This window comes from Scyliorhinus torazame, chromosome 5, assembly GCF_047496885.1.
Source record: "Scyliorhinus torazame isolate Kashiwa2021f chromosome 5, sScyTor2.1, whole genome shotgun sequence".
NCBI classification, from domain to species: Eukaryota; Metazoa; Chordata; class Chondrichthyes; order Carcharhiniformes; family Scyliorhinidae; genus Scyliorhinus; species Scyliorhinus torazame.
Window position 1 is genome coordinate 161,586,789 of NC_092711.1, and position 12,684 is coordinate 161,599,472.

General features: G+C 45.8%; 1 protein-coding gene across 2 annotated transcripts; it reads left to right on the plus strand.

Annotated features, from left to right (window-relative positions):
• Nucleotides 1-2,062: 2,062 nt before the first annotated feature.
• On the plus strand, nucleotides 2,063-11,622 carry LOC140420336 (uncharacterized). 2 transcript variants are annotated; one of them, XM_072504353.1, is made up of 2 exons: nucleotides 2,063-2,218; nucleotides 5,695-11,622. In XM_072504353.1, the coding sequence occupies exon 2, from the start codon at nucleotides 6,060-6,062 to the stop codon at nucleotides 7,065-7,067; it is 1,008 nt and encodes a 335-aa protein (XP_072360454.1). In that variant the 5' UTR covers nucleotides 2,063-2,218; nucleotides 5,695-6,059; the 3' UTR covers nucleotides 7,068-11,622. The 2 variants fall into 2 exon arrangements, with proteins under 2 accessions (XP_072360454.1, XP_072360455.1); XM_072504354.1 differs by having other exon boundaries at nucleotides 2,104-2,205.
• The last annotated feature ends 1,062 nt before the right edge of the window (nucleotides 11,623-12,684 follow it).

Here is a 12,684-nt window from a genome sequence, read left to right on the forward strand (position 1 = left end):
ACTGCTTCACTGGGCAGGGAATTCCATCAATTCACATGGAAGGAAAAAACACCGTTCACAGTGGAGAGAAACCATACATGTGTTGTGTGTGTGGACGAGGTTTCAGCCAATCTTCTGGCCTGTCAAGACACAAGCGCATTCACACTGGCGCAAAACCGTGGAAATGTGGGGATTGTGAGGTGGCATTTGGTTTCCTGTCTGAGCTGGAAACTCATTGATGCACTCACACTGGGGAGTGACCATTCATCTGTTCCGTGAGTGGGAAGGGATCTACTTGGTCATCAAACCTGCTGACGCAACAGCGGGTTCACACTGGGAGAAGCTGTTCACCTGCTGTGTGTGTGGAAAAGGATTCACTGATTCATCCAAGCGACCTAAACAGCAGCGAGTTCACACCGGGGGAGACCATTTGCCTGCACTGAGTGTGGGAAGGGATTCACTCATATATCCACCCTGCTGAGACACCAGCGAGTTCACTTTTACTGCAACAAACAAACGAGAAGCAACAATGCCTAAACATTATTTTTACAGGGAACGTATCCCTTAAACTATAAATAGAATGTTGCCCTTTTACTTTTCACAAAATCAAACATGGTTACATCGCTGAAGTTGTCACTCAATTCTCCTGGGACCAGCCCAATGTGATTCTTCGTTCCTATGTTTACTTCCATTCTATTCCTTTGCCTGACTGGCAAACCTTCATCCCAGAAGTGTCTTTTGCAGTGATGGTTCTCCTGATGATATTCAGGTCCCGATAAACCAAGTGACTCTTCCAAATAGGGGCTAGGAGCTGGTTTAGCACACTGGGCTAAATAGCTGGCTTTTAAAGCAGACCCACGCTTGCCAGCAGCATGGTTCATTGCCGTACCAGCCTTCCCGAACAGGCGCCGGAATGTGGCGACTTGGGGCTTTTCACAGTAACTTCATTTGAAGCCTACTTCTGACAATAAGTGATTTTCATTTCATTTAATTTCAAATCCTGAAGTGGCGTTAGGTTTTTTTCTGCAAATCTTCATCTAATATCCTGTAAAAGGAATTGACAAACGAAAATTGAGAACAGGCAATTCTAGTTTCCATCCAACACACTCTCCCTCCATTTTCACTCTGCTGTATGTAATATTCATCCTCCTAATTATCTAAAGGTGCTGATTCCGGCTGACTGACAGATCCCTGCTCACTGCTTCCCATCTTGGAGAGGCCTGAAAATCTCCATGCAGACTGCCAGACATAAATGTGTCTATATTACTGAACTCTAAATGTGTGGAAAATACAGACTAGATTCACTTCCTTTCTCTACAGTTGCTGCAAGTTACCAATGACTCCTCAGGCCGGGATCGAACCCAGGTCCAGAATCGAACCCAGGTCCTCAGCACCGTATAGACAGCAGTGCTAACCACTGGGCCACAGTGCTGCCCTATTCAAAACAGAGTTGAGGAAAAACTGCTTCTCCCAAGGGCTGTGAATCTGTGGAATTCACTACCCCAGAGTGCGGTGGAGCTGGGACAGTGAGTAAATTTAGGGAGGAGTTGGACAGATTGTTAATTGGGTCGAAGGGTTCTGAAGAACTCTCAGGACCGGGAAGAAAAGGCCAGGATGAGATCAGCCATGATGGAATGGCAGAGCAGATCAATGGGCCAAATGGCCTAATCCTGCTCCTATACCTTATGAACTTCTGAAAGGGGGAGACATTGATTTGCTCCCAGATGTTGGTAGAAGAGGAAGTTTTAGTCTGAAACCCTTCAACCTCCACATTGTGACATCACAAAGGCCCTCATTCTCTAAATCAGCCAATACGAATCAATCCGCTCCGCGGTGACGTCACTGCATTAGAGCGCACACGCCGGCGCGCAGACACGCGAGCCCAGCCCCCACCCTCTGTTTCCTCGCCCCCAAAACTTCCTCGAGATGGTTTCCAGGCAACCGCCTGACAGTTCCGGCCGTCGGTGGTTTTCCCATCCCCTGACCCGGGATTGCGCATGTCTCAGGGAGTGGGGATGCTGCGCATGCGCATGTGAGCTCTCTTCCGCTGACCTTACCGCTCAGATGCTGACCAATGGGAAAATTTGGAGGACCGGAAAGACTCTGCCCCTCCGCCAATCAGAGCTCCACCATTGTCTCAATGCGGAAGCTGGACATGGAGGTTTTTGCCGAGCAAAGCTGTTGTTCCCCCAACCTTGAATGAGCTTGAGCTGCACACAGACTCCTGTCTCCAACATCTGTGAGTAAAACACTTTCTTTTCTCCCCCTTTCCATTTCTTTTCTCATTCTCACCTTCAATTGGTCACTTGCAGCAACTGAAGGGAACGGAAGTGAATTCAGGGAGGGTCAGACTCTGGAAAGGTTGGCCCAGGCCTCTCTCTCTCTTAAAGACATTGACATCCTTTGCTCCCTCAGCTTGGCACATTTATTTGTCTGGCTAAAAGGATGGTCTGTTCCTAATGTTCACAATTAAAGGGCTGGTTTCCCCAGGAGATGGCTGACATTTAAGGGGTCAGTAAACAGGCCAAATCAAACCCAGCCAATTACTTCCCTGTCGGAATACTCTCCATCATCAGCATAGTGATGGAAGGAATCATCAAAGGCCCTATTAAGTGGCACTTATTCTGCAATAACCTGCTCCTGGACGCTCAGTTTGGGTTCCGCCAGTGTCACTCAGCTCCTGACCTCATTACAGCCTTGGTTCAAACTTGGACGAAAGAGCTGAATGCCAGAAGTGAGGTGAGAGTGACTCCCCTTGACATCAAGGCAGCATTTGACTGAGTATTGCATCAAGGAGCCCCAGCTAAACTGGAGTCAATGGGAATCAGGGGATAATTCTTCACGGGTTGGAGTCATACCTGGCACAAAGGAAGATGGGTGTGGTGATTGGAGGTCAATCATCTCAGCTCCAGGACTTCACTGCAGGATTTCCTCAGGTCAGTATCAGAGGCCCAACCATCTTCAGCTGCTTCATTAATGATCTCCTTTCCATCATAAGGTGAGAAGTGGTGATGTTTGCGGATGACTGCACAATGTTCAGCACCATTCTCAACTCCTCAGATAATGAAGCAGTCTGTGTCCAAATTTAGTAAGACTTGGACAATATCCAGACTTGGGCTGATAAGTGACAAGTTACATCCGTTGCTACACAAGTGCCAGGCAATGACCATCTCCGACAAGAGAGGATCTAACCACCACCCCTTGACATTCAGTGGCATTCCCATCACTGAAACCCGCACAACCAACATCCTGGGGGTTACCATTGATCAGAAACTGAACTGGACTAGCCATATTAATACTGTGGTTACCATGGCAGATCAAGGGCTGGGAATCTTATGGCGAGTAACACGCCTCCTGATGCCCCAAAGCCTGTCCACCAGACATCTACAAGCACATGTTAGGAGTGTAATGGAATACACTCCACTTTGTTGGATGAGTACAGCTCCAACAACACGCAAGAAGCTCGAATCTATCCAGGACAAAGCAGCCTGATTGATTGCGCCGCCTTCCGCAAACATTCAAACCTTCCACCACCGACAAGCAGTAGCAGCCATGTATACCATGTCCAAGATATACTGCAGTAACTCATAAAGGTTCCTCAGACAGCACCTTCCAAACCCACAACCATCTAGAAGGACAAGAGCAGCAGATACCTGGGAACCTCACCACCTGGAGGTTTGCTTCCAAGTTACACACCACCCTGACTTGGAAATATATTGCCGTTCCTTCACTGTCCCTGGGGCAACATCCTGGAATTCCCTCCAGAACAGCACAGGGGATGTAGGGCAGCATGGTGGAGCAGTGGTTAACGCTGCTGCCTCAAGGCGCCGATGTCCCAGGTTCGATCCCGGCTCTGGGACCATGTGTAGTTTGTACACTCTCCCCCGTGTTTGCGTGGGGTTTCGCCCCCACAACCCAAAGATGTGCAGGTAAGGTGGATTGGCCATGCTAAATTGCCCCTTAATTGGAAAAAAATGAATTGGGTAATTCAAATTTATAAAAAACAAATTTAAAAAAAAAAACAGCACAGGGGATGTACCTACACCTCAAGGACTGCAGCAGTTCAAGAAGGCAGCTCACCACTACTTTGGAAGGGCAACTGGGGATGGGCAATAAATGTTGGCCTGACCAGCATTGTCCACATGCCGTAAATTAATTTTTAAAAATTTAATATCGGACAAAGATATGTCTAGTGTTGTTATATGGTACGTATTATATATATTATTGGTGGTTCTGTAATAAAATAAATGTATTATTATTTCTAGTTTTGTAATATAGTACTGTACCTACATTATATATTTCCAGTCATACAGTCATTGCAGCACTGACAGAATCCATTTGGGAACTCAAGTCAATGCTGACTCTCTGTACAGCAATCCAGTCAGTCCCATTCCCCCTCGATATCCCTGTTCACCTGCAAGTTTATTTTCTTGAAGTGACCATCCTATTTTATTTTAAATTATGAATCATCTCAATAACTTCCACAACCCTTGTGTGCAGTGAGTTCCCTGTCATGACCACTCCATGACTAAATAAAATTCTTCCTCAAGAATTTCCCCATCTCTAATCAGTAAATGTACTTATATGGAGATTTTCTACTCTTGTACAGGTTTTAGTGAGTTTAGATTTGTTGATCAGCACCTTCAGGAAAATTGGGAGGGAAAGTAAGTGAATACAGTCTGTATATTACACACACTTTCAACAAAAGAACAAAGAAATGTACAGCACAGGAACAGGCCCTGCGGCCCTCCAAGCCCGTGCCGACCATTCTGCCCGACTAAACTACAATCTTCTTCACTTCCTGGGTCCGTATCCCTCTATTCCCATCCTATCCATGTATTTGTCAAGGTGCCCCTTAAATGTCACTATCATCCCTGCTTCCACCACCTCCTCCGGTAGCGAGTTCCAGGCACCCACTACCCTCTGCGTAAAAAACTTGCCTCGTACATCTACTCTAAACCTTGCCCCTCTCACCTTAAACCTATGCCCCCTAGTAATTGACCCCTCTACCCTGTGGGAAAGCCTCTGACTATCCACTCTGTCTATGCCCCTCATAATTTTGTATACCTCTATCAGGTCTCCCCTCAACCTCCTTCGTTCCAGTGAGAACAAACCGAGTTTATTCAACCGCTCCTCATAGCTAATGCCCTCCATACCAGGCAACATTCTGGTAAATCTCTTCTGCACCCTCTCTAAAGCCTCCACATCCTTCTGGTAGTGTGGCGACCAGAATTGAACACTATACTCCAAGTGTGGCCTAACTAAGGTTCTATACAGCTGCAATATGACTTGCCAATTCTTATACTCAGTGCCCCGGCCAATGAAGGCAAGCATGCCGTATGCCTTCTTGACTACCTTCTCCACCTGTGTTGCCCCTTTCAATGACCTGTGGACCTGTACTCCTAGATCTCTTTGACTTTCATCCAGTAACATAGACATATATCTGTCTGGCAGCCTGCATGAAGATTTTCAGGTCTCTGTGTCCAGGACAGGAAGTTTGGATCTGTCAAACAGCCTGAATCAGCACCTTCAGGAGAATTGGGAGGGTGAATATTAGATACAGCAGAGTGAGAATAGAGGGAGAGTGTGTGGGATAGAGATTTAGAGCATTTCAGGGAAAGAGAGAGGAAAGAATGTTCGATATAAACTAGAATTGTCAGTTCTGAGTTTCTATCCTGTACTGACAATGATTACTATTGTAAAATCTGTTTGCAGGAAGTTAGAACGAGAGGAGTTTGAGGCCGATATCTCAAACTAAATATCATGTCAAGAACTGACTGAGTCACTCAATTCTTGGGAACTGAAGATCATCGGCCTTTGAATCTAGAAGGAGAAATGCTTGTCTATTCTGTCTGCTTCAAGATATTTTAAACATCAGTGTGTCTGGAAAAGCACTGAGACACACACACACCCATGTGGGACTATTACAGAGCACTGACTGTGGAAAGAGCTTTAACCAGTGACACAGCCTGAAAAAATACTACACCATTCACAGCAGGGAGAGACTGTATATGTGTTGTGTGTGTGGATGAGGCTTCAACTGATCATCCAACGTGGTGAGACGCAAGATCACCCGGACCATGGAGAAACCATGGAAATGTGAGGATTGTGGGAAGGGATTCAAAGGCCCGAACGAGCTGGAAAGGCATCAATGCAGTCTCACTGGAGAGAAGCCGTTCACCTGCTCTGACTGTGGGAAGGGATTCACTCAGTTATGCAGACTGCAGAGCCACCAGAGAGTTCACACTGGGGAGAGGCCTTTCACCTGCTCTCAGTGTACAAAGGGATTCACTGACATTGGCAACCTGCGGAGACACGAACGAGTTCACACTGGAGAGAGACCGTTCACCTGCTCTCACTGTGAAACGGATTTCATTGATAGTGTCAGGCTGCGGAGACACGAACGAATTCACACTGGAGAGAGGCCTTTCACCTGCTCTCAGTGTGAAAAGGGATTCACTGACATTGGCAGCCTGCGGAAACACGAACGAGTTCACACTGGAGAGAGGCCTTTCACCTGCTTTCAGTGTGAAAAGGGATTCATTGATATTGGCAACCTTCGTAGACACGAACGAGTTCACACTGGAGAGAGGCCTTTCATCTGCTCTCAGTGTGAAAAGGGATTCAATGTCATTGGCAACCTGCGGAGACACGAACGAATTCACACCGGGGAGAGGCCATTCATCTGCTCTGTGTGTGATAAGGGATTCATTCAGTTATGCAGACTGCAGAGCCACCAGAGAGTTCACACCGGGGAGAAGCCGTTCATCTGTCCTGTGTGTGATAAGGGATTCACTGAATTATCCAGCCTGCAGAAACACAATGTCACTCACACCAAGAGCAGGCCCTTTGAATGCTCTGACTGCAGGAAGGGTTTCAAAAGCTCACAGCTACTGATGTCCCACCAGCGCATTCACTCTGAGGAGAGACCGTTCAGCTGCTCTCATTGCACAAAGAGGTTTAGAACCTCATCCAACCTGATAAAACACGAGCGAGGTCACACCGGGGAGAGCCTGTTCACCTCTCCGACTGTGAAAAGATTAACTCGGTCATCACTTGCTGAGCCACAATGTCACTCACACCAATGAGAGACCCTTTAAATGCTCCGACTGTGGGAGTGGGTTTAAAAGCTCTCTGGTACTGATGTCCCACCAGCGCATTCACACTGAGGAGAAACTGTTCAGCTGCTCTCTCTGCACAAAGGTTTCAAACGTCATCCACATTGCGGAGACACCAGTGAGGTCACACTGGAAAGAAGCCATTCACCTGCTCTCACTGTGGGGAGGGATTCACTCAGTCGTCCAACATGCTGAGACACCAAAGGGTTCACAAGTGATGATGGGTTAAATTCTGCTGTTATTCCTGCTGTTAATCACATCCAGGACTGAAGTGGGTGGAGGGATTTGTCTTCTCATCAACTCCTCCTGCTGCTAGGATGTGGCGATCCTGGCGAACTACTGCTCCCCGGACCTGGAATACCCGACTGTGAAGTGCCGTCCATACTACCTTCCATGGGAATTCTCTTCTGCGATCATCACGGCGGTCTACATCCCACCCCAGGCGGAAGTGAAGAAGGCGCTTGATGAATTGTAACCGCTATAAATAACAATGAAGCAGAATACCCGGAGGCCTTGTTCATTGTGGCCGGGGACTTTAACCAGGCCAACCTCGAGTGTATTGCCAAAATTCCACCAATACATCTCCTGTCCCGACAGGGGCCCCAACATCCTTGACCACTGCTACACAAACATCAAGGGCGCCTCTCGATCCGTCCCCTGACTGCACTTCGGAAAATCGGAGCACAAGACGGTGCTCCTTCTCCCGGCATACAAGCAGAAACTGAAGCGGAGAATCCGGTTAAGAAGGTCGTGCAACGCTGGTCCGAGGCAACAGAAGAGCTCCCACGTGACTGCTTGGAGTCAGTGGACTGGTCCATATTCAAGAACCCCGCAGCCAACCTAAACAAGTATACCAGCACCGTCACAGACTTCATCAGCAAGTGTGTAGAAGATTGTGTGTCAAAGAAGGTAGTACGTACGTTACCCAACCAGAAACCATGGTTTAATCGGGAGATTCACTCCCTGTGGAAGGGCACGTCTGAGGCATTCAAGACAGGCGACCCTGACCTAATCAAAAGATCTAGGTATGACCTCCGCAAAGCCATCACAGACTCCAAGAGACAACACCAGGACTCCCAAGAGACAATACCAGACTAAGCTGGAATCACAGATTAACGACATGGACTCTCGTTGGTTGTGGAAAGGCTTAAATAACATAATGGGTGCAAAGTAAAGCCGAGTAGAGTCTTCAGCAGCAGCGCAACCCTCCCCGACAAACTCTGCGTTCTATGCTTACTTCGAGCAGGAAACCAACAAACCTTGGACACACCCATGCCCACCGTCATAGCCTCCAAAGCCAGATTGGCCTTCTTGAAAGTGAACCCTCGGTAAGCGACAGGTCCTGACGGGATCCCTGCCATGCACCCAGATCCTGCGCTGACCAACTGACGGGTGTGTTTGCGGACATCCTCAACCTCTCCCTACTCCGTTCTGAGGTTCCCACCTGCTTCAAGAAGACCACCATCATACCGGTGCCAAAGAAGAACCAGGCAACGTGCCTCAATGAATACCGTCCGATGGCCTTGACATCGATCATTATGAAATGCTTAGACCACAGCTGGAGTAATGTGTGCAGTTTTACTCCCCTTACCTTAGGAAAGGTATTGCCACAGAAGAACAGCAACAAAGTTTCACCAGACTTGTTCCAGGTTTGACAGGACTGTCCTATGAAGAGAGATTGGGGATACTAGGTCTTTTTTCTCTAGAGTTTCAAGGAATGAGGGATTTAATTGAAACTTATAAAATCCATAAAGGAATAGACAGAGGAGGTGCAGGCGAGATGTTTCCCTGGGTTGGAGAGTCTGGAACCAGGGGACACAATTTCAAAATAAGGGGGAAGCCACTTAGGACCGGTCTCGGAGGAGACATTTCTTTACTCCGAGGGTTGTGAATCTTTGGAATTCTCGACCCCAGAGGGCTGTGGGAGCTCAGTCGCAGAGTGAGTTTAAAGCAGAGACTCACAGATTTCTAAATCCCAATAACACAAAGAGATATGGGGATAGTGGGGGAAAAGGCATTGAAGTGGTTGACCAGCCATGATCGTATTGAATGGTGGAGCAGGCTCGACGGGCTGAATGGCCAACTCCGGCTCCGATGATATAAAGATGGGTAGGAAAGTAAATTGTGAAGAGGACATAAGGAGACTACAAAGGGATATGGATAGGTTAAGTGAGTGGGAAAAGATCTGCCAAATGGAGAATAATGTGGGAATATGTAAATTTGTCCTTGTTGGCCAGAAGTATAAAAAAGCTTATTATCTAAATGCTGCGTGATTGCAGAGCTCTGAGATTCAGAGGGATCTGGGTGGCTGAGAGCATGAATCACAAAAGGCGAGTATACAGGAACAGCAAGTAATTAGGAAAGCTAATAGAATGTTATTGTTTATTGTGAGGGGAATTGAATACAAAAGTAGGGAGGTTATGCTTCAGTTATACAGGACATTGGTGAGACCACATCTGGAGCACTGTGTACAGTATTACTCTCATTTAAGGAATGATGTAAATGTGTTGGAAGCAGTTCAGAGAAGGTTTACTGGACTCATACCTGGAATTGGAGGCTGGTCTTATGAGGAATGATTGGACAGGCTGTTTAGGTGACTTGATTGAACCGCATAAATCCTGAGGGGCCTTGACAGGGTGGATGTGGAAAGGATGTTTCCTCTTGTGGGAGGATCTAGAAATTGGAGTCACTTTAAAAGTAATAACTTGCCCATTTAAGGCAGAGGAGAACTTTTTTCTCTGAGGGTTGGGAGTCTTTGGAACTCTCTTCCTCAAACGGCAGTGGAAGCAGAGTCTTTGAATATTTTGAAGACTGAGTTGAATAGATTCTTGATAATCAAGGGGGTGAAAGATTATTGGGGGGTCGGCGGGAATGTGGAGTTGAGGTTACTATCAGATCAGCCGGGAACTTATTGAATGGTGGAGCAGGCTCGAGGGGCCGAGTGGCCTACTCCTGCTCCTAATTTGTATGTTATCACATCCTTTCTAATAGATTTTAGCATTTTCCCTCCTGTTGATGTCAGGCTAATGGGTCTGTGGTTCCCTGTTTTTTCTCTCCCTCCTTAAATATTGGGGTTACATTTACCACCTTCCAATCTGCAGGAACCATTTCAGAATCTATAGAATTGTGAAAGATGATCACCAATGTATCCACTATCTCTCCAGCCGCCTCTTTCAACACTCTGGGATGTAGAGCAGCAGCTTTTGGGGATTTATTAACTTTCAACCACATTAATTTCTCCAGTACTACTTTTTCACTAATTCTAATCTCTTTCAGTTCCTCGTGCTCACTGGTCCCTTGGGGGTCTCATATTTTTGGGACAATTTCTGTATCTTCCACCATGAAGACAGACACACATTGTTTAGTTTCTGTGTCATTTCCTCATTCCCCATTATAAACTCTGCTGTCTCTGCCTGGAATGGACCCACATTGGTCTTTGCTAATCTTTCCCTTTTCACATTCCTATTGGAGCTTTTCCAGTTCTCCCCAGTTTGCTCTCACATTCTATTTACTCATTATGAGTTTCTTGATCCTCCTTTGCTGAATTCTCAAACAAGTTTCCAATCCTCAGGGTTGCACTTATTTTGGCAACTATATGAGTGATAAGATCTATTTTATCTTCAAAAATGAGACCAAGATCTGGTTGATTGGAGGTGTCCAAAAATACAACTTTATTGCTAATTATCCACCTTGATTCTCTTGCATAAAAATAAATCAAAATGCAGATCAAATAATACATCAAAACATAATAAAGAGAGTTAAACAAAAACATGAGAAAATATTAGGAAATCAATAGATGGTTCATAATTTCATAAAGCATGAATACAGAAGAAACTTTAGTCATGAAACTTTATTCTTAAAGAAATTCTTATCAATGGTCTAACCCCTTATTGGTTTCAAATTCTCAGCTGAGGCTTCCTGATTTATTCAAAAAACTCTCCGTCACTTGGAGCATGATTTGTTATCCAGGCATTGGTCATTACTTAAGATTCATTAATATCTATCAATTTAATTAAATGTCTACATGTTCCTGCCACATGTACCAATCCTCTGAAGATAAGGTGTTCTGCATTAACCTTGCTTGTTGCTCAGGCTTTGCTACATTTTGTGAATGTTTCTGTTGCTGAGGCTGCGATACTTTTTCACTACTACATGTATTTGTAGAACAATGGTTTATTCATTACGAGGGCTTTTATGCAACTTTTCTTGAAACCGTGTTAGATTCTGACACATCAAGTTGCTGTACAGCAATTCTCATATTTTTATATGAAACAATGACTTTGCCTTGTGGATATTCCATTTTCTGTCTGTATGTATACTGAATTTAAGAATTATACTGCATTGATTCTTCAAGGTACCAATAAATCAGTGAAGCAATAAACCTATAATCTATCAATGAGCCTCTTCCTTTGACCTAATGGAATCTTTAATTTTTCTTGTTAGCCACGGTTGCGTCACTTTCCCTGTTGGATTTTTGTTTCTGAAAGGAATCTATATTTTATATAAATATGTGTAATTCTTTAAATGCGATTGCCTGTGTATCATTACACATTTTATTGTATGTTCCCAATCAACTTGCCCCTCATAGCTTGACAGTTTCCTTCTGTGACAGAACCATGTAACCACCAAAGCCTATCTTCATCTAAACCTGCATGCTTTGGGGTTCCAAACAGAAACAGGAACTATCTGGCATCTACCTTCCAAACACCCTTTCACTCTGTGATCCTTATGAAATTTGACACAAGGCTCAAAAGCATCAGTCGTGAGAAGGCCAGTCCAGCAGAAAGAAACCCTCCGACCCTCCCCATTGACCAACTGTCAGAATGAACAAAATGCAGTCCTGGATGTAATTGAGGAGCAACAATAACAGCAGAATCCAACCCCTGTAATCAATTGTGAACTTGTTGGTGCCTCAGCAGGTACGAGGAAACACAATCCCTTGCTACACTGAGAGCAGGTGAACGGCCTCTCCCCAGTGTGAACTTGCTGGTGTCTCGGCAATGTGGATGATTCACAGAATCCCTTCCTACACTGAGAGCAGATGAATGGCCTCTCCCCAGTGTGAACCCACTGGTGCCTCTGCAGGCTGGATAATTGAGTGAATCCCTTCCCACACTGAGAGCAGGCGAATTGTTTCTCCCCAGTGTGAACTCGCTGATGTCTCCGCAGGGTGAATGACTGACTGAATCCTTTCCCACAAAGAGAGCAGCTGAATGGTCTCTCCCCAGTGTGAATGCGCTGATGAGCTTCCAGTGCAAATAGGAGCTGCAGTCGACCATTTGGCACATTGAACTTGCTCAACCCTGTCATGAGCTCAATGGCCGATCTAGCTCAGCACCATTTCCCCACACTATTCCCCATTTCCCTTGGTGACTTCAACATCTCGAAACCTATCAACTCGATCTGGATAATACTTGATGAATGAGGCTCCATAGTCCTCTGGAGTAGAAAATTCCAAAGTTTCACCACATCTTCGAGTGAAGAATTCACTCCTCATCTTAACTTTCAGTCCATTTTCCTTCCTGTTCCCCATGATCCTCAACTCCCTCATCAATCAGAATTCTGTCTAACTTCACGGCACCAAGGA

What these genes read in the sequence shown, in the direction of transcription:
- LOC140420336 (XM_072504353.1), top strand. Translation starts at nt 6,060, where the DNA reads ATGGAGAAACCATGGAAATGTGAGGATTGTGGGAAGGGATTCAAAGGC.